Genomic DNA, 27,367 nt, shown 5'->3' with positions numbered 1-27,367 from the left:
CACCCCCCCCCACTTTGTCACCCCCATTGGTAGGGACAATAAAAAAATTAAGAATTTTTTTTTTTTTTTTCACTAAGGTTAGAATAGGGTTAGGGTTAGGGGTAGGGTTAGGGGTAGGGTTAGGGGTAGGGTTAGGGGTAGGGTTAGGGTTAGGGTTAGGGGTAGGGTTAGGGTTAGGGTTAGGGGTAGGGTTAGGGGTAGGGTTAGGGTTAGGGGTAGGGTTAGGGGTAGGGTTAGGGGTAGGGGTAGGGTTAGGGGTAGGGTTAGGGGTAGGGGTAGGGTTAGGGTTAGGGTTAGGGGTAGGGTTAGGGGTAGGGTTAGGGGTAGGGGTAGGGGTAGGGTTAGGGGTAGGGTTAGGGTATTTTCAGCCATTTTAGCCCTAAAAAGCTTCCTAGGAAACACACAGTAAAAAAAGGATAAAAAAACGCATCAAAAAACGCATCAAAAAACGCATCAAAAACGCATCAAAAAAGGACAAAAAAAGGACCTGCGTTTTCTGCCAAGAGCTGCAGTTTTTTAAAAAAACTGTCCTGAAAAAAAAAGGATGGAAATCCTGAACGTGTGAACATACCCTGAGCCTGACGGCAAAAACCTGATGTGTGAAAGTAGCTTTTAGCAGGTATGGCATGTGTAGGATCCAGCCTGCTACATACATATAGTATATACAGTAGTATTACATGGTATTCAGCCTATAGGTTTCCACCTGCACAATATAAGCACAAATTATTCAGGCACAGGATCCAGTCTGCATCACCAGATTAGTTTCCAGCTGGCAGGATAGAATTTGGGATGCAACACAAGCCCTGGACCAAGCAAGTTACTAGGAGCCCAGGCACACACACACACACACACACACACACACACACACACACACACACACACACACACACACACACACACACACACACAATCCATCCATCCATCCATCCATCCATCCATCCATCCATCCATCCATCCATCCATCCATCCATCCATCCTTCCTTCCATCCATCCATCCATCCATCCATCCATCCATCCATCCATCCCTTCCTTTCCAGTATTGCATTAGGCCACAGTCTACATACAGGATTCAGATGAAGCTGCTGTGACCCAGGACTGAGCTGGCAGGCTGTGTGCACCCTCCATATTCCCACACACCGCTCATCTGTGTGCCTGCCCCACATTGTGGGTGTGCCTCAGTGGGAGGCAGTGTCTGTGCTTCCCAGGGCTCTGTGTGTACGGTGGGGAGCTCAGTGTCTGCAGCCTCTCCCCTCCTCTCTGCCTCTCTCTACCTCTCTCTCTTCCTCTCTCTCTCCTCCAGTGTCTGCTCCTCTCACTCTCTCCCTCTCCCTGTGAGCAGCTGATTATTGTTATTATTCACTCCCTCTCTGTATTGCACTGACAAGCGGGGGAGGATTTCAGCAACTCAGTCTATTGTCGGGAGGGGAAATTGCAATAAAACAGCAGCAGCAGCAGAAGAAGCAGAACCAGCAGCAGCAGCAGCAGCAGACACCTCTTCATCCTTTTCCTCCTCCTCCAGCAACAGCAACATCTCGGAGAAGCTCGGGCTGACACCTGACACACAAAGGCTGCTTTATTTCTCATCATTCTTCTATTATTACACACTGAACTGGGGGAAAATAAAGCTGCTTTCCCAGGGATTTATTTCATGGGGATGTGTTCAAGGCAAGAGAGGATTCAGAAGGATATTGACATTGTCATTCAAAAGTGCAAGGCGGAGAAGGACTGCCTGTTTTCGGGTGAGTTATTGCATGTTAACCCATAGTGCCCCCCATTGCAACCTCCCATGGTAACCCATAGTGCCCCCCATTGCAACCTCCCATGGTAACCCATAGTGCCCCCCATTGCAGCCTCCCATGGTAACCCATAGTGCCCCCCATTGCAACCTCCCATGGTAACCCATAGTGCCCCCCATTGCAGCCTCCCATGGTAACCCATAGTGCCCCCTATTGCAGCCTCCCATGGTAACCCATAGTGCCCCCCATTGCAGCCTCCTATGGTAACCCATAGTGCCCCCCATTGCAACCTCCCATGGTAACCCATAGTGCCCCCCATTGCAGCCTCCCATGGTAACCCATAGTGCCCCCATTGCAACCTCCCATGGTAACCCATAGTGCCCCCCATTGCAGCCTCCTATGGTAACCCATAGTGCCTCCATTGCAACCTCCCATGGTAACCCATAGTGCCCCCATTGCAGCCTCCCATGGTAACCCATAGTGCCCCCCATTGCAGCCTCCCATGGTAACCCATAGTGCCTCCATTGCAGCCTCCCATGGTAACCCATAGTGCCCCCCATTGCAACCTCCCATGGTAACCCATAGTGCCCCCCATTGCAGCCTCCCATGGTAACCCATAGTGCCTCCATTGCAACCTCCCATGGTAACCCATAGTGACCCCCATTGCAACTTCCCATGGTAACCCATAGTGCCTCCATTGCAACCTCCCATGGTAACCCATAGTGCCCCCCATTGCAGCCTCCCATGGTAACCCATAGTGCCCCCCATTGCAGCCTCCCATGGTAACCCATAGTGCCCCCCATTGCAGCCTCCCATGGTTACCCATAGTGCCCCCCATTGCAGCCTCCCATGGTAACCCATAGTGCCCCCCATTGCAGCCTCCCATGGTAACCCATAGTGCCTCCATTGCAACCTCCCATCAACATCAACTGATGTTTTGTGCAAATGGAGCTGCACACATTGCAATTCAATTCAGCCCTATGACCATGCTGATAAAAAAGGAGATGGTGCTTCCAAATTGACCACCCTGCATTCAGATGGCTTTAGTGCTTTTTTGCTTTTCCATTCCATCCATCCATCCATTGCTATTTGGTTGCATCCATTGACAGCTGAAATCTGTTGCCATAGCACCAGTGCACTTGTTGAAATGGGGTTTCCTGCATGTAGGGGGTCTGCAGGCTGCTGGGAATACAAGACTTCATGGCGCTTTTTTTGTTCTATTCCCTCAGATTTCAGATATTCGGACAATACTTTCACCTTTACCTTCCTAGGAGGCTCCAAAAGGTATTGTTTTATTTCATTTCCTTAATGACAAAGCCTCATGTTATGCATTTGCCAGTGTTTCCATGACACCACCTCTTCTCAGGTTGCTGGCAACAGACATGTAAATTGTTATAACCAGTGAAATGTACAGCAGAAGCAGGAGATGAAGCCTGAGAGCAGGGAGGATGTGGAGGAGCAGGGAGGATGTGGAGGAGCAAGGAGGATGTTGAGGAGCAGGGAGGATGAGGAGGAGCAGGGGAGTATGTGGAGGAGCAGGAGGAGGATGTGGAGGAGCAAGGGAGTAGGTGGAGGAGCAGGGGAGTATGTGGAAGAGCAGGAGGATGTGGATCATCAGGGAGGATGTGGAGGAGCAGGGAGGATGTGGAGGAGCAGGGTATGATGTGGAGGAACAGAGGATGTGGAGGAGCAGGGTACAATGTGGAGGAGCAGGAGGATGTGGAAGAACAGGGAGGATGTGGAGGAGCAGGGTACGATGTGGAGGAGCAGGGAGGATGTGGAGGAGCAGGGAGGATGTGGAGGAGCAGGGAGGATGTGGAGGAACAGAGGATGTGGAGGAGCAGGGTACAATGTGGAGGAGCAGGAGGATGTGGAGGAACAGGGAGAATGTGGAGGAGCAGGGTACGATGTGGAGGAGCAGGGAGGATGTGGAGGAGCAGTGAGGATGTGGAGGAGCAGGGTACGATGTGGAGGAGCAGGGTACGATGTGGAGGAGCAGGGAGGATGTGGAGGAGCAAGGAGGATGTGGAGGTGCAGGGAGGATGTGGAGGAGCAGGAGGATGTGCAGGAGCAGGGAGGATGTGGAGGAGCAAGGAAGATGTGGAGGAGCAGGAGGATGTGGAGGAGCAGGGAGGATATGGAGGAGCAGGGTACGATGTGGAGGAGCAGGAGGATGTGGAGGAGCAGGGTACGATGTGGAGGAGCAGGGTACGATGTGGAGGAGTAGGTGGATGTGGAGGAGCAGAGTACGATGTGGAGGAGCAGGGAGGATGTGGAGGAGCAGGGTACGATGTGGAGGAGCAGGGAGGATGTGGAGGAGCAGGGAATGATGTGGAGGAGCAGGAGGATGTGGAGGAGCAGGGGAGTATGTGGAAGAGCAGGAGGATGTGGATCATCAGGGAGGATGTGGAGGAGCAGGGAGGATGTGAAGGAGCAGGGTACGATGTGGAGGAACAGGGAGGATGTGGAGGAGCAGGGTACGATGTGGAGGAACAGGGAGGATGTGGAGGAGCAGGGGGGATATGGAGGAGCAGGGTACGATGTGGAGGAGCAGGGAGGATGTGGAGGAGCAAGGAGGATGTGGAGGTGCAAGGAGGATGTGGAGGAGCAGGAGGATGTGGAGGAGCAGGGAGGATGTGGAGGAGCAAGGAAGATGTGGAGGAGCAGGAGGATGTGGAGGAGCAGGGTACGATGTGGAGGAGCAGGGAGGATGTGGAGGAGCAGGGTACGATGTGGAGGAGCAGGAGGATGTGGAGGAGCAGGGTACGATGTGGAGGAGCAGGGTACGATGTGGAGGAGTAGGTGGATGTGGAGGAGCAGAGTACGATGTGGAGGAGCAGGGAGGATGTGGAGGAGCAGGGTACGATGTGGAGGAGCAGGGAGGATGTGGAGGAGCAGGGAATGATGTGGAGGAGCAGGAGGATGTGGAGGAGCAGGGGAGTATGTGGAAGAGCAGGAGGATGTGGATCATCAGGGAGGATGTGGAGGAGCAGGGAGGATGTGAAGGAGCAGGGTACGATGTGGAGGAACAGGGAGGATGTGGAGGAGCAGGGTACGATGTGGAGGAACAGGGAGGATGTGGAGGAGCAGGGGGGATATGGAGGAGCAGGGTACGATGTGGAGGAGCAGGGAGGATGTGGAGGAGCAAGGAGGATGTGGAGGTGCAAGGAGGATGTGGAGGAGCAGGAGGATGTGGAGGAGCAGGGAGGATGTGGAGGAGCAAGGAAGATGTGGAGGAGCAGGAGGATGTGGAGGAGCAGGGTACGATGTGGAGGAGCAGGGAGGATGTGGAGGAGCAGGGTACGATGTGGAGGAGCAGGAGGATGTGGAGGAGCAGGGTACGATGTGGAGGAGCAGGAGGATGTGGAGGAGCAGGGTACGATGTGGAGGAGCAGGGAGGATGTGGAAGAGCAGGGAGGATGTGGAGGAGCAGAGTACGATGTGGAGGAGCAGGGAACGATGTGGAGGAGCAGGAGGATGTGGAGGAGCAGGGAGGATGTGGAGGAGCAGGGAGGATGTGGAGGAGCAGAGTACGATGTGGAGGAGCAGGGAACGATGTGGAGGAGCAGGAGGATGTGGAGGAGCAGGGTGCAATGTGGAGGAGCAGGGAGGATGTGGAGGTGCAGGGAGGATGTGGAGGAGCAAGGAGGATGTGGAGGAGCAAGGAGGATGTGGAGGAGCAAGGAGAATGTGGAGGAGCAGGAGGATGTGGAGGAGGAAGGAGGAGGTGGAGGAGCAAGGAGGAGGTGGAGGAGCAAGGAGGAGGTGGAGGAGCAGGAGGATGTGGAGGAGCAGGAGGATGTGGAGGAGCAGGGAGGATGCGGAGGAGCAGGAGGATGTGGAGGAGCAGGGAGGATATGGAGGAGCAGGAGGATGTGGAGGAGCAGGGAGGATGTGGAGGAGCAAGGAGGATGTGGAGGAGCAGGAGGATGTGGACAGTGTTGTTACATTTTGAAATAAATATTGTAGAATGAAACATTGTATCAGTTCTGTGACTTCCTGCTGCAGATGATAGTGACTGTAGGTGAGTAAGAGCCTATGTAATCTGCCTAATATCATCCCCATTAGTCCTAATATTTATAGCAATATCCCTGTGTTATTGCATTAACCAATATCTGCCATGTTTGTTAAAGCAAAGCCCACAAGTTGCCACCATAATACATTGAGTCATTCCACAAATGCAATTTCTGCATGACAGGTCATAGAAATCAGTGGTGGATCTGGCTCCGCTGTACAGCCACTACCACTACTATTGATAATGTAGCTAAAACAAGGGCCCAATGTGAGCTGTGCGTCCAGCAGACATTTGGTTGCACAAGTCATTATGTAACCTTTAGATGAGATATATAGAATGCAGAAAGGTATAAGCTGCAATTAGGGGATTCCTACTATATTCTCAATGATGTTTCTTACTTTGTGGGTAGACGGTCTATCTAACATCTTATTGGATTAGTGCTTTTGAGGTCCAGGATAACATTTCTTATTAGGGTCATAATTAGAACTCAAAGGGCCCATCACAAAAGGAGATGGGGAATATAAGGATAATAACGTAGATGATAGAACCAGCATTATAATGGTGTTCTAAAAGTAAATAATAGAAATAAAAATAAAATAGTCCTAGATAGCAGAAAGATACCAACTTGCTATTTACTGCATTATTTTTGGACCTGCGTGCGCCTCCTCCACACCTGGAGCCTTAGCATCTGTTATGGCTGCTACAGTTATATGCTTTCTGTATCCCAGCACAGCTGCCAATTACTCAGGTTTGAGTGGAGGATTGGAAAGTAATGTGTTGTGTGTGAATATATTTATTATGCTTTGCTTATATAGCAGCATCTTATTCTGCAGCGCTGTACAGACATCGTTATCACTGTCCCCATTTGGGCTCACAATATAAATTCCTATCAGTATGTCTTTGGAGTGTGGGATGAAAACGGAGAACCCGGAGGAAACTCGCCGAACACGGGGAGAACATACAAACTCCTTACAGATGTTGTCCTTGGTGGGGTTTGAACCCCAAATAGTTGGCAGCAATGTTGTGATATAGATGTTGCAGCCATAACAGTTTCTAAGCTTCCAGGTGTGGAGGAGACCGACTGAGGTGCAACGTATGGAGCCCGACTGTCTCCATTGCTATGCTGCCCGCTCCTCCGTCAGTCTCTACTTCCTGCTGCAGCGATATCGTCACAATACAGGGACACGTGGCTGCCAATTACTAGCTATAGTGGTCACCTGTAAACAATAATATCAGAGCTTGCGATTTGTCCCTTTTGATGCTGAACAATAGAATTGTAATTTAGCAAATCCTGGCCTATAGTTTCACTAGTGACTTACGGATTGTGCGACTACCTGTTCAGTGCCTACTGCGATGTCGTTGTGATACAGTGTAATGGCATCGGAGTGATTTGTTCAGATGAGGGAGATTTTTGTTCAGACAGTTCAACAATATTTTCATTCATCTGAATTGTGTTTTCCTGAAATCCATACTCTGATTATAATCAATACTGTTCAAAATCATGGAATGGATGTTTAGCAGTGGAAATCTGTGAATACTGTGTATGGGAATTTGCAACTAAGTAGGATTATTATTGCAGTCATCTATGTCCATATCAGTGAAGCTTTCATGTATTCTGTGGTGTATAATGTGCAAAGCAATGCAAAGAGTAAGAGAGAACAGTGAACTCACAAATTTTGGCCAGCATGGGCACATGACCAGGGCTCTGGAGTCGGTAAGTCAAACCTCCGACTCTTCAATTTCCCTGACTTCCGACTCCACAGCACTGCCTCACTACTGATCATGTACATAAAGTGCAGCACTGGCTCACTACTCAGCATGTAAATAAAGTGCAGCACTGCCTCACTACTGAGCATGTACATAAAGTGCAGCACTGCCTCACTACTGAGCAGGTACATAAAGTGCAGCACTGGCTCACTATTGAGCATGCACATAAAGTGCAGCACTGGTCACTGCTGAGCATGTACATAAAGTGCAGCACTGGCTCACTATTGAGCATCCACATAAAGTGCAGCACTGGCTCACTATTGAGCGTCCACATAATGTGCAGCACTGGTCACTGCTGAGCATGTACATAAAGTGCAGCACTGGCTCACTACTGATCATGTACATAAAGTGCAGCACTGCCTCACTATTGAGCATGTACATAAAGTGCAGCACTGGCTCACTACTGATCATGTACATAAAGTGCAGCACTGCCTCACTACTGAGCATGTACATAAAGTGCAGCACTGGCTCACTACTGAGCATGTACATAAAGTGCAGCACTGGCTAACTACTAAGCATGTCCATAAACTGCAGCACTGCCTCACGACTGAGCATGTGCATAAAGTGCAGCACTGGCTTCTGAGCATGTACATAAAGTGCAGCACTGGCTCACTACTGAGCATGTACATAAAGTGCAGCACTGACTCACTACTGAGCATGTACATAAAGTGCAGCACTGGCTCACTACTGAGCATGTACATAAAGTGCAGCACTGGCTCACTACTGAGCATGTACATAAAGTGCAGCACTGGCTCACTACTGAGCATGTACATAAAGTGCAGCACTGGCTCACTACTGAGCATGTACATAAAGTGCAGCACTGCCTCACTACTGAGCATGTACATAAAGTGCAGCACTAGCTTACTTCTGAGCATGTACATAAAGTGCAGCACTGGCTCACTACTGACTATGTACATAAAGTGCAGCACTTGCTCACTACTGACTATGTACATAAAGTGCAGCACTTGCTCACTACTAACCATGTACATAAAGTACAGCACTGCCTCACTACTGAGTTTGTACGTAAAGTGCAGCTCTGGATCACTACTGAGCATGTACATAAAGTGCAGAACTGGTCATTACTGAGCATGTACATAAAGTGCAGCACTGGCTCACTACTGAGCATGTACATAAAGTGCAGTACAGATTCATTTAAACTAAAAGCTGAGATCCTTAGATCAGGAACAGAACAGACATTTCTAGGATATTTCATAACTTTCGCAAATGTTTATGAAAAAATTTACAGGACTGGGTCCATTTTATACAGACTCCACCAAAATGAACACCAACTCCAACTCCACTATTCCAGCTCCACAGCCCTGTGTCACGACTGTGAAGTACAGAACACTGGAGTGGGAGCATTGAGATTACAATAGTGTTCATTTATGTTGTCATTAGAAAGAAATGTAATTTTCTCTTTAAAATGTACACGCACACACACAAACATGCAATATGCAATACGCATACATAGACAAGAAACTCACAAAGCTGCATAGATTCATATTCACACACAATAAATACACACTCAATATACAGAGCATGGCGGTGCCCTAGAGAATTGCTTCTCCTGCTACCACAACATGCCCACGCTCTGCCATTGCTAGGGTGTGGGAGGTATGGAATGGGCAGAAGACAATAGAGTTTATAACAAATCCTTGTATTTTTTTGGATATGGTGATTGTACCTCCTGGTGCTCTCTTCTTCATGGCTGAGATGTGTAACATAGCTGACATACACAGGTTAATAGTGCTGGCTCGTTGGGTGTCATTAGTGTGAAACATTTACAGTTGGACTAAGAGGGGAATATTCACTCATTCCCGTCTGCTACATGTCATCTAAATACAATAGAATAAATATAAAATATTTTATTCCCTATGAATTCTTTACCCCCTAATTGTTTTAGGAGTTCTATTGGGGAAACATTTACCAAGACGTTCAAAGCATTGCTGTCTCGTAACGAGGACGTATATCTCCGATATTTTACAATATGTCTGTAATGTCAAGGGTTGTCTGCTGCTGGAATAAGACATTTATTGTTTGTTAGATGTAAAACTATAAAATAACAACCCTAAACTTCCCAGATCGCTGAGTTTCCGCCTGTGTGATGTGGTCACCAAAATTTCCCTTCTTCTGCATTACGACACAGGCGAAGAGCTTCACCTCCCTCTGTTCGTCCGCACGTGAACGGTGATGTGAGGACAGGGGCGGCTGACTCAGTTTATTAGAGAAATATTACAATTTGTGGTTGATTTTAATAACTAAATGAAAAGATGATATTGGTAACCAACTAACAAATAGCGAGCTTTCCAGACGACTTAGGTCTCTTCATCAGGCGTAGTAAATTTTAGTATTTTTCTACCTACTGCCTAACAAGGTGCAAACATTATATTTCTCCCGGATCAAGCCAAACTTTCTTCTTTGTCTCCAAATCAGGTGAAGGGGCCTGGTAGAAGAATGCGGCACTCACCCAGGTTGCGAAGTGAATATCTTTAATCTGTCTTAAAACCATGTACAGACATTGCATAAAAGACAAGCGGAGACGACGAGGGTGCGGGGAGAGTGAGCTGAACGACGGCCGTTTCGCACAATTAGTGCTTCCACGGGTCCATGTGCGAAACGGCCGTCGTCCAGCTCACTCTCCCCGCACCCTCGTCATCTCCACTTGTCTTTTATGCAAAGTCTGTACATGGATTTAAGACAGATTAAAGATATTCACTTCACAACCTGGGTGAGTGCCGCATTCTTGTACTTTCTTGTGAAAAGTAACACTGTGGTGGGTGCGACCATTATCGCTGGATGCATGGTGCCGTAATATGTTGGTTGCACCCACCACAGCTCTAGACACCATTGTGATGAAGGTCTGGATTCAAGGTCGGAACTTGAATATATTCTTGAATAATTTTCTGGATATATTGGATTGCATGAATAAATATTTTATTTCTTTACGTCTTTGTATTGAGTTCCGAGCTTTTATCTACCGAACCATAGAATCGATCATCAATGTCAGATCAATGGGGGGTCTGAGAGCCTACCCTCCTGTAGAGCTGCCATTACCAAGTACTGCAGATAACGTTCTATTGAAGTAAATGGGAGCTAAGCTGCAGTACACTGTGTGCAGAGCTCGGGGGTCCCAGCGTGCCCTGCCAGCAGCTAATCATGTGGTCGGCAATCAGACCCTCACCAATCTGATGTTGACCTATCGCGTGGACAGGTGATCAGTATCAAAGTCTTGGACATCCCCTTCAATAACACAGTCTGGACTTTACATTAATGAGGTTTAACCACTGGAAAAACCCCTCTGCTGTCAGTACCGAGCCATTCTAGCCTGGGGATGAACGGTGGAGTCACTGGAGGACACAATCAGTAGAGGGCCCCTGTGGAAGGACGGTATAGGGGCCTTTTACAGCCCAATCGCTCATCAATATGCACAATTCCACCTGCTTTGAAGGGGCAGATTGTCCCTTTTAACTCTTGGGTGGTGGCACAGGTTGCATGAATGATGTATCTGCCTTGAGTGGAGTCTTGTATGACAATTTGGCCGCAAGGGACACAGCCTAATAGTGGTCAATAAATGGGGCTGCTGTGCAGTGCCTGCGCTGGTATAGCGCCAAAAATATCCAAAGAGCCATAGTGTTTGATCAAACACCGTGTTCCCTGGCTTCTCTGAACAGGTGAAGTTATGCAGATCGATAAATTATAAGAATATGCTAGAGATCGGCCATCATTACATTATATGTTCCTGGAAAACCCCTGTAAACCACAAACAGGCTGCAGTACCCTCAGAAAACACGACACTATAGTACATTATCTTCTTATACAAGTTGTAGTAAGAAATTATATTAGTTGTTTTTTTGCCATCTTTACAATTACTTTTTGGGATGCATTACATTACTGGGTAATTGCTAAATAAGCGTATGTGTGTGTGTTGTGTTTATGCATGTGTGTGTTGTGTATGTATGTGTGTTGTGTGTGTTTTGTGATTGTGTGTGTGTGTGTTGTACGTGTGTTGTGTATGTGTGTTGCATTTGTGTATGCTGTGTGTTGTATGTGTGTGTTGTGTGTTTTGTGTATGTATATGTGTGTGTTGTATGAATGTTGTGTGTGTTTTGTGTATGTGTGTTGTTTTGTGTGTGTTGTATGTGTGTGGTATGTGTGTTATCTGTGTAGTCTGTGTTGTATAGTGTGTTGTGTGTGCGTTGTGTATGTTTTGTGTATGTATGTGTGTTGTAGGTATGTGTGTTATGTGTGTTGTGTGTGTGTGTTTTGTGATTGTGTGTGTGCTGTATGTGTGTTATGTATGTGTCTTGTATTTGTGTATGCTGTGTGTTGTATAGTGTGTTGCGTGTTGTGCTGTATGTGTGTGTTGTGTGTGTTTTGTGTATGTATGTGTGTTGTAGGTGTGTGTGTTATGTGTGTGTTGTATTTGTGTGGTATGTGTGGTATCTGTGTAGTCTGTGTTGTATAGTGTGTTGTGTGTTGTGCTGTATGTGTGTGTTGTGTATGTTTTGTGTATGTATGTGTGTTGTAGGTGTGTGTGTTATGTGTGTGTTGTGTGTTTGCTGGTTTGGATTGTGAGGGTTTCATGGCACCGCAGACGATATTGTTGCCTTACATTTGTTTTGTAAGTGGTAATAATTTAGCAAGTGAGGCAGCTCTTCCTGATTTGTAGTTATTGCCGTTCATTTTCAGAAGATTACATTTATAGAAACATCTGTGGTGCTTTATATGCAGAAAAGACGGGAAGTATCGGAGTAATCCTGCTTCTGATATATACAGATTTGTCTGCTGTGTTCTATTAGGGAAGGTCAGAGTCTTGTACCATATTGATATCCTCTCATCATTCATCATATATCAAGTTTGGGATTGGGCAAACTGTGGACATCATGGGCAATGGTGCCCCCTTTTAGTTATTATAGATTATACAGCCATAAACCTTTACCTGCACAAATTTTATTATCAATTAATGTAATCATAGATTTAAAGGGAATCTGTCACTAGGTTTTTGATCTCAATCAATGACGAAGGTGTCGAGATCCTGATTCCAGTGATTTGTTACTTACTGGACTGCTTTCTACAGTTTTGATAAAACCACTGTTTTCTCTGCTGCATATATAGCAGTTCTCTGAATGCTGACTTCTGTATAATCTGCCCACACCACTGATTGGCTGCTTACTGAATACACTGTGCATAGGCAGAAAGCTGCCAATCAGTGGTGGGTGTGCGGGTGGACTATCTGGCAGCAGACCAAGAAGACTTCTAATGGTAATCTTTTCTAAAAACTAATGATAATTTTCTAAAAACTACACTACTACGAAGAAATCGAAGAGTTCTTGGGAAAACATCCTTATAAACAGTGAGCACCATCCGATGAACAGCAATGCGATGGGGGAGGGAGCGGAGGAAGGGTGGAGCAGGGAGATACCAGGCAGGATGGCAGCAGTAAACCCTTAAATGGAATCTTTTGCCTGGATTTTGCTACCCTATATGAGAGCAGCTCAGTATAGGGGCAGAGACCCTAATTCCAGTGATATGCAATTTACTAGTGTGCTTGATGTCATTTTGATACCACCACTGATTTATCTGCTGCAAATCTACCAGTTCTCTGAACGCTGAGCTCTGTATAACTGCACCCCCACCCCTGATTGACTGCTTTCTGCCTATCCACAGTGTACACATAAAGCAGCCAATCAGTGGTATACAGAGCTCATGAAAATGGAGGGTTATCTGGCAGCAGGTTTACTAGTCCTCTAGGGATAATCTCCAGCTTGTAAAACAGTGATTTTATCAAAAGTAGACTAAACAGCCTAGTAAGTGACACATATCTGGAATCTCGGCCCCTACATTGTGGTGCTCCAAACGAGGTAGCAAAAAGCTGGTGACAGATTCCCTTATATTTTCTAGGCTGCTCCGGTATGCAGTGTCTGTCTGTGAGACATCAGGCGTGAAGTCTCGGTGAATATTGTTATTAAACTGCATGTCGTTTGTGTAGAGGGGAAGTGAAGGCTTTATTATTCTTGTTTGTTTTCCTCCTTGTTTTCTTTCACTATTAATTTCAGATTTATAAAGCATTTACTGTAAACTGGCTGCCACCGGTTCCTGGAATTCATGACATCATTAGGGAAGCTCGGCTTTGTGACCGGCGTCTCTAGTGGAGGAAAGCACCAGAATATGGGTGTGCACCCATTGACTGGCAAAGTCGTATGTCTGAAGCCATGAAACTATTTCTGCGTGCCGCTGATTGTCGGCTGTACCTTGGCACCTGTGATCAGTGATGGCAGAATTGATATGCCAGGTTTGAGATTTATAGTTAATCAAAGAGGAGAATCAATGGTTAATAGAATAATTATGGTTTAGCTATTAAAGAAGCCCTCCTCTTCCTCCTCCTATTCTTCCTCCTCCTCCTCTTCCTCCTCCTCTTCCTCCTCTTCTTGCTCCTCCTTCTCTTCCTCCTCTTCTTCCTCCTCCTCCTCTTCCTCCTCCTCTCCCTCCTCCTCTTCCTCCTCCTCTTCTCCCTCCTCCTCTTCCTCCTCTTTCTCCTCCTTCCCCCATCAAACTTTTTATCCTCTTAATCTATTGCAATCATCATATTATATAGCACAGTGTACGTACAATTGCTCATTTTGTCCTTCTACCTAGTCAAAGGGAATCTGTCTGGTCATTTTTGGATAGTTTCCTAAAAGTATCCTGAAATATGCCTTGGGCAGCCTTTTCATGATATGTAACTATTCTCTCTGTACGTGGCCCCATGGTGTTCATGTAAGCCCTGGCCAAATTTATTGTTGAGCCCCGGCAAGTCAAGCATATGTAAATTGCAAATGAATATTCATCTCTTCCCCCGCCCATAATCCCGCCAACCCCTCCTTACGGACGTCACTATTTCTGTCAGACTGCCGTATGTCCGAGGATCGCATCGTAATCCTCGGACTGGCCATCAGCTCTCCTGACCTGAGAGTGACAGCTGCATAGAAAGGCATGCTGTCACGCTTATGTCAGGAGAACAGACGGCCAGTGCAAGGTTGGGCAAGGAACTCAGCAGTCTTACTGAAGAAGTGATGTCGGCCGGGAGGGAAGAAGAGTGGTGGGCTGGATTATGGGCGGGGGAAGGAGTGAGTATTCATTTCACATCTACATACATGCCAGCAAGTCTAGCAAACAATGAATATTCAACCATTCCCTCACGCATAATACCTGGCTGAGAATCTGGCGCCCACGCAGTGGAGTGGGTCACCGTGCTCCACTGAATATAGTGCCGATCGGTCTCACGAGAGTTGTGAAGTCTCACGAGACTTCGGCCCTTCTATCGAGGAGCACAGTGACCCACTCCACTGCGCAGGCGCCAGATTCCCAGCCCTGTAGTGTGAATGCATCATAACACACTGCGGGGCGGGATCTGAGGCCTCAGCTACACGCAGGTGTGATATCCTTACATCACCTGATGTAAGTTCCCGGGCAGCGCGCACGGCGCATGCCAGATAACTGATTGCAGCGCGCTGGTGCTGGTGACATCACGAGAAAGAGAGGAGGCGGCGTCCGGAGGCCAGAGGGGGATGATGGACGGCTGCAAGGCGAGTCAGGGGGAGAAAACACCCTCACTCAATAGAGGAATGGTGGGAAATTTATAAAACTCATTATTTCAGCGTTCCTAGGGATAATAAACATAACTTTTACTTTAATAGGCCCTGGAGGGCGGGTGACATGTTCCCTTTAAGCGCTCAGAAGAGAGCGCAGGATAAATGTGTGCCGAGCCTTATTCTGATTTTTATAAGGTGGAAAGAAGAAATAGAGAGCAGTACAAGAATAGTTCTTATTTTTCTTTTTGTGCGGCTCACCGTGTGGTATAAATGATGAGGCGGTTTTATCCTTCGGGTCGGTGCGATTACAGCGATACCAGATTGATATACAGTACAGACCAAAAGTTTGGACACACCTTCTCATTTAAAGATTTTTCTGTATTTTCATGACTATGAAAATTGTAAATTCACACTGAAGGCAGAATGCCAAGAGTGTTCAAAGCAGTCATCAAAGCAAAAGGTGGCTACTTAGAAGAACCTAGAATATAAGACATAATTTCAGTTGTTTCACACTTTTTTGTTAAGTATATAATTCCACATGTGTTCATTAATAGTTCGGATGCCATGAAAATACAGAAAATTCTTTAAATGGGAAGGTGTGTCCAAACTTTAGGTCTGTACTGTAGGTTTTTTAGGTTTTGCTGCTATCACGCAGTAAAAATGTTATTTTCTTTTATAAAAAGTAGTTTTTTTTGTCGCCATATTCTGAGAGCTGTAACTTTTTTATTTTTTGGCAACCAGAGCTGTATGAGGGTTTATTTTTTCAGGACAAGTTGCAGATTTTTTTGGTACCATTTTGAGGTTCTAAATATTTTTGATCGCTTCTTGTGAGATTTTTCAGACACAGAACACAGACACAGAGTAAAAGTGATAAGACCGACTTGTTCGTCTGGTAGGTACAATTACAGCGATACCAGATTTATATTGTTTTCTTTTATGCTTTTTCTCTTTTTAGAGACTAAAAACAATATTTTGCAAAAGTGAGTTTGTCTTTGCATCATCATATTCTGAGAACTGTAACTTTTTTTTATTTTTTTGCCGAATGAGCCATATTAGGGCTGCATTTTTGCAGGACGGTTTGGCGTTTTCATTTATATAATTTTGTTTACATATGCCTTGATGATCACTTTTTATTCACTAAGAGTCAGTATTATGAAAAAGCAACATTGTTGGCATGTTTTTTACGGCATTCGCCAAACGGAATAAATAACGTGCCAGTTTTATAGAGCGGGTCGGTCCGGATGCGGTGATACCAATGATGTGTTCATTTTTTTGTTTACATTTGTTTTATCACAAATTCTGCGTTTTGAGTGGCGAAACGGATTATAGTGATTTGTTTGAACTTTTTTTTTCTTTTTTTTAAAACTTTTTTACATATTTTATTTAACTTTTTTTCACTTTTTTACTTACTCCCACTATGGGACTTGTATAATTTTTACTTTGATCACTTGTCTCTTACAATGCTGTACTCATGTATGCTTGATGAAGAAAGGGTGATTAAGATACTCTTTGTGTTTTGGGGCTCTTTTTATGCCCAAAATAATGTCAATTGCAATAGTGAGTTATGACTGTTACATATTGGTTACATTTGGCATTTTCTAATGTCCATACACACCTTGGCTGCTATCAGTGAGATTATTAATCGCCTGAGGAATGTTCTGCCTCACTGAATGCACTTGGCAGCAATCATCAAAATCCGCTGCTGGCAGCTGCCTTTTCAATTGCTGACCACAGATGTCGCAGAAATCCTCGAAAGGAGACAAGTTCGGAGACACTGAAGGCTATGGTAGCACATTGAGGCCACACATGATTCTCGTAGTAGCATTAACCTGGTGTTGTCATGCTGGAAAAAGTCTCCTCGGATACTTTGGAGAAATGGCCGTATCACTGGTTCTATGACCAAAGCAACGCTGTACGAAGTGTAATTTTATGATAAACCAGCCCATTGCATCATAAACAATGATACGTATTCTACAAGTCAGCCATAATGATTCTATAGCATAAAAGCATATATACGAATAAAAGCACAGTCACAGCACTCTCAATAGCTCGAGAAGTAAGAGGTGTTATTAATACAAGGAGCCCGTTGGGGACTTTAAATTCATTTTGACAAAGATAGTACAAATATTTTTTTTTTTTGTAAAATAACAAGCAACTTGCTGTTGGCCATCTAGTGGTGACATTAATCAGAGAGCTAGTCCAGATCACAATAGTGATATTGGAGAGATAATTAGCGCAGTACCGGATGGAGCTCATGAATAATCAAAGGCAGAAATGATCTCCCCGCTTGTGCTGAGAACATAACTTCTCACCTGTTTCAATAGCTTAGTGCTGGCAAGGAAGTTAAGAATAATTATACCTGGTAGAACAGGCTCAACTTTAGAAAAACGACATATATCATGACAATGGAAAGGCATTTGCAAAAAAAGAAAAATTTCTTGACGTGAAATGCACTTCCTTCTGATTAGCCCAACAGTTGTTTTGTTAAACAGAGTTTTTTGGGTTTTTTTTAAGGCTACTTTCAACTACTACTTTTGTTTTTTTTTTTCAATACGTCGCAATGTGTCGTTTAGGGGAAAAAACGCATCCTGCAAAGTTGTCTGCAGGATGCGTTTTTGCCCCATAGACTAACATTAGCGACGCATTGACACACGTCGCAACCATCGTGCGACGGTTGCGCTGTGTTGTGGCGGTCCGCCGGGAGCAAAAAACATTACATGTAACGTTTTTCGCTGCCGACGGTCCACTTTTTCCGACCGTGCATGCGCGGCCGGAACTCCGCCCCCACCTCCCCGCACCTCACAATGGGGCAGCGGATGCGCTGGAAAAATGCATCCGCTGCCCCCGTTGTGCGGCGCTTTCGCTGCTTGCGTCGGTGCGCCGCAACGCCGCATAGCGACGTGCGGTGCACGACGCAAGTGTGAAAGTAGCCTAAGAGTCCTATCCTGCTCATCTTAATACAGTTATTGCTAAGCTCCACCCCTGCCTAATTCAATTAAAAAGATCATATTAGTAATCCCCTCCACCCTTGAGTAATATTTCTACAGATTTTTTTTATCAGCTCTACCTTGCCCATCTTAATATATTTGCTATCGTTGAACCCCTTTCCTGCTCATCAGAATTCAAATCTTGTTAATAAGCCCCACCCCTGACTAATTAAACCTTAAAGTTCCTATTAATAATCCCCACCGCTCTTCTAATTACAATTCCTAATGATGAGCATTTGCTTATTTTACAGTTTCTGTTGATAAGCCAAATCTTGATTAATTTCACCGTTTCCAGGTATTCAGGATTATATATCTTTTAAATGTCAGGGATGGGTTATATATCATATATATATATATATCAGTTCTATATATAAAATTGATTAGCTTGTTAAGCCTAGGGCAGGTCTTACATTTGGGGGTGTAGGATTGATCTTTTTAGCATTCTTGGAATATTGAGGTGTGTACTGAGCACTGAAGTCCTGCATTATGCAGAATCTTAACCCCACAAGTCCCTTTCCAAATGTTTTATAATGTCTTCTTATACAATATAGACATGCTGTAATAGAGGGAGACTATGCAGAGAGAAACTTCACTTGCTCTAGTCAACTGCATTACATGGTAGTCCATCCCTTTAAAGAAGCACTATGTTAGGGTGATTTCACACATATATAGTTTTTGACCATGTGCTTGTAACTAGAGTTGAGCAAATTTTTCAAAATTCAGTTCTAATTGCGATCGGCAGCGAATATTGTTTTTGCAATATTCACCAAACGCAGCCGAACGTCTTTGGAGTCAATGGGAGTAGAATTTACTTAATATGTTCGGAATCGATCTTCAAACATAAATTCAGCAAGAATAGGCTACCAATATGGTACGAATTCGCACGAACACCGATTCCGAACATATTCGCTCAACTGTACTTGTGACGAAAATGGGGGTTGACAGGAATGTCCGTATTGGAGACTTCCTAATCAAGATGGTGTGGCAAAGGAAATACAGCAGAGCACACATTTTTTTAAGTCTTGAAACTGGGCCAATATCTCTGTCCATGATTTTTTGTTACCTTTTTAGGTATTTATTAATCAGCCAAAGCTGCTACAACATGGGTCTGTCAGTAGTCGACTGGCAGCTGTAAAAATGGCTACAACAGACAGGCTTAGCAAAAGCCACTCCATTTACCAGATTCACCCTTTCAACCATGTACAGAGATGTGGACTTACACAGGGATCCCTGGGTTGGGGCCACGGAGTCAGCTGCTGGCCGATTGTACAGGCTGACAAAAATGGTAAGGTTGCCGGATATCAGAACCAGGAGGGCAGTCAAGGTAACAGGCCAATGTCTGTACCTGGAAAAAGCACAAGAACAGGAGCTGATATCTAGGGGTGTAAAGCGGACAAATAGAACTCTCTATTTGGCTGATAGCAGCGGCAAGCTGGTAATATTACTAGGGTGTGGTGCTGTCCTGTTGACCAGGATAAGAAGCTGATTACTCTATCTGGACAAGCACGCACACCCATACGACCAGACTGGAAAGCACTGCAGGTCCCATTCGAGTCTCAGTGACAGGAAAAAGCTTGTGCTGCCCAGAGTTTCTGGTCCCAATTTCTCTCCTTTCACTCGTGCCGCTAGTAGAATGAATAGCAAGGCCCTTGGTGACAGGAGCAGACATTGCAGGAGCAGGTCCCGTAGGAGATTTGTGGTTCTTTACTTTCTCTTCAATCATCTTTTGCCGGGATTAAGAAAATTTGGGAGCTAATTCTGCATCTGGAAAAGCTTGTCAGCTCAATAACTAGCTGGTGTGACCACCTTAGCCTCTTCCATCATCAAGTACATGTCACTTGAGCTTAACTCATTTGGCAAACAAGTATCACCCCGTCATACGAAAAAACACCCATTAAGAAGAATATCATTGCTCTGGGGGGTTCTTTCCGATCAACCACTCCTAAGCGGAGCTTACTCCATCACACATGACGTCAGGCACACTTGACGACTGTTCATCTTTAACCTTCGCATGGCCTCACTCATAGCGGTTGTCTACAAAGACGAAACAAAACCTTATCAACATATATATATATATATATATATATATATATATATATATATCATGGCCTTTCCTCCCTACAAAGGAGAACATTTTTTCAGCATACAGGAACAAATATTCTAAATGGGTATGGGGACTGCTTCTTCCAACCCTTCCATGCTGTCCGAGTCTAAAACAGACTGAACCTTAATAGTCAAAGGCTTAAATAAATGGCACAATACCTCCTGACGAGACTTGGCCGGTCTTATTGCATTTCCGCTGTATTGCCAACAGCAGGGAAAAGTAGAGGCCACACTGAGTTTTCTTGACATATTTTGGGTTAAAACAGCTGTCAAATAGCTCAGTAGGTAAATGTTTAGAATTTTATGTTCGCAGAGAAGTATGGTTTAGATATGTGTGCTACAAAAAATAAATGTGCTTCCAGTTTTAAGAGCGTGTAGGCCTATGTGACCTATTGGCCTACATATTCAGCATCTCTTGTTTTCGGCAGCTCATTTTCCTTCGCCTTTAACAGCCATTGTATAACCTACTTAGACCAAGAGCGCTGATGAGAGACATGTACCCACCGCACGACGCATCATGCAGACAAGTTATTTTAATAAAAATGATGTTCTGCTCCAAACGCCTCCGCTATGAATTGCCTGCACGGAACACAATCACTGTCACAAACAGGGAAATTCACTTGGTTAATATTCATTGCGGGCTTTTAATTTTTATTTTTTTACCCGTAGTAGTTGTACAATAAAGGCAATTTATGGGAACGTAAAATCGAAATAAAGGGAGAATTTGGAAGACCAAAACCTTTTCTTTCAAATTCTTCATGCCCCCACTCCTAAACTCTTCCATAAAAAAAATAGCCAGTGGGGGCAAATTATATTATCCAAGGAGGTATAAGCAGTGGTGGTATGTCACAAACACGCAGATATACTAGTGGCGCAACCCGTGCAGTCGGGCCCAGGAGATAAGGGGGTCACTTCTACCTCCAAAACTGGTGAAATTGTGCATTTTGAAGATTTATTGGACGGCAAAGGGCCCATATATTGTTCTTGCACAGGGCTCGTCTCTGTCTGTGTCAGTCCCTGTCACAAGATAGGTTACTTTCAAGAGAAATAGTGGATCAGATTACCACTCCTGGGTTTTATCTAGCATAGGAGACAATCAAAATCCTTGTAATTCTAGGTGTGCGGTGCAAAATAACATGGTCGGCTTCCCAGGGACAGGACATGCAGATAAAGCAGAGGTGGTTTCCCACGCAAGGTAAAAAGTACCGGTAAATCCTACTTTATTATATCACAATACTACACAATAGACAAAATAAAAACAAAAACATAATAGAAAAATGAAAAGCCAAAAGAAACCATCGCGTGAGAAAAGCACTCTTACTCAGGGTGAATTGCAAAATACGCTGTGTTAATAAACCCTTGATAAAAACATCACATGGGAAATAAATCTCATGCTGCACTGTGATAACTAAAGCCTAAATCATTTGACAGAACACACATGAAAAACTGAGTATGTACTGTATCTGCAAAAGGTCATTTGATTTGCTAAACTATGTGGTTTTCTTCCAACACTACGTTAAAACGTGAGGGTTTTTCTTCACTCGAAACACATTGGTTTCTTTGTTTTGAATTTTTCTATCATGCGTACTGTGGAATGATAAAGAAGAAGCTATCTTTTATCCTGAGTGATGGACTACCTCTACTTTATAGGCTACGTTCCATTGGAGTATACTTGATTTAATGGCTTGTCTGGGACTGAACAATTAATGGCCTACCTGTAAAATAGGTAATCCATGTGAGATTGGTGGAGGTCCAACCCTTGGCACCATCGGAGCACAGTAGTCCCATACCGTGCAAGTTATATCTGATCATTGGGAGTGCCAGATTTTGGACATTCACATATCTTCTATTCATGATTGATCTTTAGACTAGGTCATCAATTGTTCAGTCCCAGACAAACTTTTTAAAGCGAATGTATCACACTTAAATGGGAGATAAATATCAGTACTTGACAATGGTCTCTAAGAAATGTATTGGGCTGCTGTGCACCAATCCACCGATCTCATAGTGGGGATAGGTCATGAGTTGTTCATTCTCGGACAACCCCTACAAGCTCATTTTTTTGCAAGTGCCATGAAAAACTTAATGTGCACAGGTATCCAAGGCACCAGTCCTTTACACTATTGATTTCTTGAGTAAACAAAAATTTAGGTTACCCCAAGACAATACAACATCCTTGGACCTTGTAGACATGACATCTACTGATATGATACACTATTTTCCAAGAAATCTTGGTAGATCCCGTTTACCCTACTTTTAATGTAGTCTGTAAGGTATCCACTGGTGTTTTTGCACCAGTGGACTTCTCCCCTATACATCCTTGATGATATGATGGATTCACCATGATCCTCTATGATACATGATGATGTATGATCAATTAAGATATTTTTTTTACTCCTTGTTTGTCTTATGCTTAGTCCAACAACTTTCCATATGATATCTGTTTTCCTTTTCCTAAAATTTTCATCACCGCTCGTGTAGTAAAAAGAAAAATATAACTGAGCTGTGATAGAAATCTAATGGCTCTTTTTTAAGCCAATTGGATCAATGATCATTCATTGGGGGTCTGCTAGAAAACTTATAAATACAGATGAACTGAGAAGTAGAAAGAATAAAGAAAACATCTAAACATTAAAGAGAACCTGTCATTATTTTCATGCTGCTCGAATCCTGGAAATATGACTCTGAGCCTGAGTGCACAACCAAATATATTTTACTGTGAAACTTGCGCAATTTCAGAGAAAATCCAACCGCAGTCTATAGGGAGAGACCTGATTGGTCTGGCACGTGTCCCGACCGCCTGCTCCCAGCTCCACTACAGTTAATTGACAATTTCTCTCTATGTACTCCCATAGATCTGTTAACCTCAGTCAGGCAAGGAAAAACCATCCAGGGTCCGCAACGCTGAGTAGAAGTGGTGGCTCAACATACATAGTGCTTACAAGTTTTTTCTGTTAAGCTTGTACACTGTGATTTGAGCCTAATGGGACTGTAACACTGGTGTTTGTGGACCTACTGTGGAGAGGTGTGACTAAGTGATTATCGGGTGTTCGCTAGAGCCTCTGATGGTGAAGATAGGGTGAAGGGTGAAGATAGGGATTGTCACAAGTAGTCATCAGGCACCACTCCAAGGCATTCCTCGGATCTGCAGTGGCTGACCGGAAGGCATGGGTAGGTGGTACAGAGGCACAAGACAAGAGGCGTAGTCAGAGGTTCCAAGGCCAGGGCAGGCAGCACAGGATTAATAAATGTAGCTTGGGTCAGGGGCAGAGAAGTCAGGCAGGATGGGTAATTAACGGGAAGTGGAAACGTGTGCTACAAGGTAGGACTCAACCTTTGGGCGAGGAATGGAGGAAGGAGCTGCCTAATAAAGGCCCTGTTAGCATGGAATAGGATGGTGAACCTCATCTCTGCAGGACACAGCAGGGTTAAATTCCTCCAGAGACCAGACACTCCTCTGAGGAGTTCAGGAGGAAATAAACTCTGCAGAACGGCTTGCTACAAGGAGAAACCGCACGGTGAGTGCGGTGGCACTGAGAAGGCATGCAAATTGCCGAGGTGTCAGGGACCACCGGAGCTCTCACTTACAGTTGTGCTCAAAGGTTTACATAACCCAGCAGAATTTTTGCTTTCTTGGCCTTTTTTCAAAGAATATGAATGATAACACCAAAACTTTTTCTCCACTCATGGTTAGTGGTTGGGTGAAGTCATTTATTGTCAAACTACTGTGTTTTCTCTTTTTAAATCATAATGACAACCCAAAACATCCAAATGACCCTGAGCAAAAAAGTTTACCCCATTTCTTAATACTGTGTATTTCCCCCTTTAACACCAATGACAGCTTGAAGTCTTTTGTGGTTGTTGTGGGTGAGGCTCTATATTTTCTCAGATGGTAAAGCTGCCCACTCTTCTTGGCAAAAAGCCTCCAGTTCCTGAATATTCCTGGGCTGTCTAGCATGAACTGCACGCTTGAGATCTCCCCAGAGTGGCTCAATGATATTGAGGTCAGGAGACTGATATGGCCACTTCAGAACCTTCAGTTTGTTCTGCTCTAGCCAATAACAGGTCGATTTGCCCTTGTGTTTTGGATCCTTTTCATGTTGGAACCTTCAAGTATCATGTGCAGCTTCCAGGCTGATGAATGCAAATTGCCTTCCGTGTTTGCTGATAACATGCTGCATTCATCTTTCCTTCAACTTTGACCAAGTTTCCTATGCCTTGTAGCTCACACATCCCAAAAACATCAGCGATCCACCTCCATGCTTTACAGTAGGAATGGTGTTCCTTTCATCATATGCCTTGTTGACCTCTCTCCAAATGTAACGTTTATGGTTGTGGCCAAAAAGTTCAATTTTGGTCTCATCACTCCAAATAACCTTGTTCCACAAGCTTTGAGGCTTGTCTCTGTTCTGTATTGCGTATTGTAGGCGAGATACTTTGTGGCATTTGTGCAGTAATGGCTTTCTTCTGGCGACTCGACCATGCAGCCCACTTTTCTTCAAGTGCCTCTTTATTGTGCATCTTGAAACATCCACACCGTTAGTTTTCAGAGAGTCCTGTATTTCAGCTGATGTTTTTTTGTGGGTTTTTCTTTGCATCCCGAACAATTTTACTGGCAGTTGTGGATGACATTTTTGTTGGTCTATCTCCCCGTGGCTTTGTTTTTACAGAGCCCCTGATTTTCCATTTGTTAATCACAGTTTGAACGCTGCTGACTGGCATTATCAATTCCTTAGATAGCTTTTTGTGTCCCTTTCCTGTTTTATACAGTTCAACTACCTTTTCCCGCAGATCCATTGACAATTCTTTTGCTTTCCCTATGACTCACAATCCAGAAACGTCAGTGGCTGGATGAAGGATGCAAAAGTATTTCTGGATCCCAGAAACTCACTCAGCTTTTATGCACACACACCGATTACAAGCAAACAGGTCACAGGTGAGGATGTTACCTTTAAGGTACCTTCACACATAACGATATCGTTAACGATATCGTTGCTTTTTGTGACGTAGCAACGATATCGTTAAGGAAATCGTTCTGTGTGACAGCGACCAACGATCAGGCCCCTGCTGGGAGATCGTTGGTCGCTGAGGAAAGTCCAGAACTTTATTTCGTCGCTGGACTCCCTGCAGACATCGCTGGATCTGCGTGTGTGACACCGATCCAGCGATGTCTTCACTGGTAACCAGGGTAAACATCGGGTTACTAAGCGCAGGGCCGCGCTTAGTAACCCGATGTTTACCCTGGTTACCAGCGTAAAAGTAAAAAAAACAAACACTACATACTTACCTACCGCTGTCTGTCCCCGGCGCTCAGCTTCTCTGCACTCCTCCTGCACTGACTGTGAGCGTCGGTCAGCCGGAAAGACGAGCGGTGACGTCACCGCTCTGCTTTCCGGCCGCTGTGCTCACAGCCAGTGCAGGAGGAGTGCAGAGAAGCTGAGCGCCGGGGACAGACAGCGGTAGGTAAGTATGTAGTGTTTGTTTTTTTTACTTTTACGCTGGTAACCAGGGTAAACATCGGGTTACTAAGCGCGGCCCTGCGCTTAGTAACCCGATGTTTACCCTGGTTACCCGGTGACCTCGGGATCGTTGGTTGCTGGAGAGCTGTCTGTGTGACAGCTCTCCAGCGACCAAACAGCGACGCTGCAGCGATCAACATCGTTGTCGGTATCGCTGCAGCGTCGCTGAGTGTGAAGGTACCTTTAGTAGCCATTCGATCCCATTTGTGTCTACTTCTGTGGATGTTATCAGGCCAAAATCACCAGGGTGTGTGAACTTTTGATCAGGGTCATTTGGATGTTTTGGGCTGTCATTATCATTTAAAAGGAGAAAACACAGTGGTTTGACAATAAATGGCTTCACCCAACCACTAGCCATGAGTGGAGAAAAAGTTTTGGTGTTATCATTCATATTCTCTGAAAAAAATGGCCTAGAAAGCAAAAACTCTGCCGGGGTATGTAGACTTTTGAGCACAACTGTATCTCCTAATCTCAGCACGCTTCATCGCAGTGCTTACAAGCTAGACAGCAGCTGTGGTCGGTCTCCTAGGCACCACAATGTAAACAATCAAGAAAGAGTTGCTGCTTCAAGAATGGTTGTAAGTTTTAATAAAATAGTAAATTGCTAAAGTGATTGTTTATAGAAGCACTATTCTACAGCACTCATATGAAGATGGGAATAACCATTTAAATATATATATATATATATATATATATATATACAGTGTGGCAAAAAAGTATTTAGTCAGTCAGCAATAGTGCAAGTTCCACCACTTAAAAAGATGAGAGGCGTCTGTAATTTACATCATAGGTAGACCTCAACTATGGGAGACAAACTGAGAAAAAAAAATCCAGAAAATCACATTGTCTGTTTTTTTAACATTTTATTTGCATATTATGGTGGAAAATAAGTATTTGGTCAGAAACAAAATTTCATCTCAATACTTTGTAATATATCCTTTGTTAGCAATGACAGAGGTCAAACGTTTTCTGTAAGTCTTCACAAGGTTGCCACATACTGTTGTTGGTATGTTGGCCCATTCCTCCATGCAGATCTCCTCAAGAGCAGTGATGTTTTTGGCTTTTTGCTTGGCAACACGGACTTTCAACTCCCTCCAAAGGGAGGGAGATCTGGAGACTGGCTAGGCCACTCCAGGACCTTGAAATGCTTCTTACGAAGCCACTCCTTCGTTGCCTTGGCGGTGTGCTTTGGATCATTGTCATGTTGAAAGACCCAGCCACGTTTCATCTTCAATGCCCTTGCTGATGGAAGGAGGTTTGCACTCAAAATCTCACGATACATGGTCCCATTCATTCTTTCATGTACCCGGATCAGTCGTCCTGGCCCCTTTGCAGAGAAACAGCCCCAAAGCATGATGTTTCCACCACCATGCTTTACAGTAGGTATGGTGTTTGATGGATGCAACTCAGTATTCTTTTTCCTCCAAACACGACAAGTTGTGTTTCTACCAAACAGTTCCAGTTTGGTTTCATCAGACCATATGACATTCTCCCAAAACTCCTCTGGATCATCCAAATGCTCTCTAGCAAACTTCAGACGGGCCCGGACATGTACTGGCTTAAGCAGTGGGACATGTCTGGCACTGCAGGATCTGAGTCCATGGTGGCGTAGTGTGTTACTTATGGTAGGCCTTGTTACATTGGTCCCCGCTCTCTGCAGTTCATTCAC

At 44.8% G+C, this 27,367-nt stretch overlaps 1 protein-coding gene across 1 annotated transcript in view; it reads left to right on the top strand.

Annotated features, from left to right (window-relative positions):
• The first annotated feature begins 794 nt into the window (after positions 1-794).
• The window catches only part of PARP8 (poly(ADP-ribose) polymerase family member 8), a 437,603-nt gene continuing 411,030 nt past the window's right edge, over positions 795-27,367 (top strand). Inside the window, exons 1-2 of the mRNA XM_069748619.1 lie at positions 795-1,739; positions 2,966-3,020. Of these exons, the coding sequence (XP_069604720.1) occupies positions 1,649-1,739; positions 2,966-3,020 (146 nt within the window). The 5' untranslated portion in view covers positions 795-1,648. The remainder of the gene's footprint in view (positions 1,740-2,965; positions 3,021-27,367) is intronic.

Source organism: Ranitomeya imitator, chromosome 1 (genome assembly GCF_032444005.1).
Source record: "Ranitomeya imitator isolate aRanImi1 chromosome 1, aRanImi1.pri, whole genome shotgun sequence".
In the NCBI taxonomy this organism is placed as follows: domain Eukaryota; kingdom Metazoa; phylum Chordata; class Amphibia; order Anura; family Dendrobatidae; genus Ranitomeya; species Ranitomeya imitator.
This window is presented reverse-complemented; position numbering and strand designations above follow the sequence as displayed.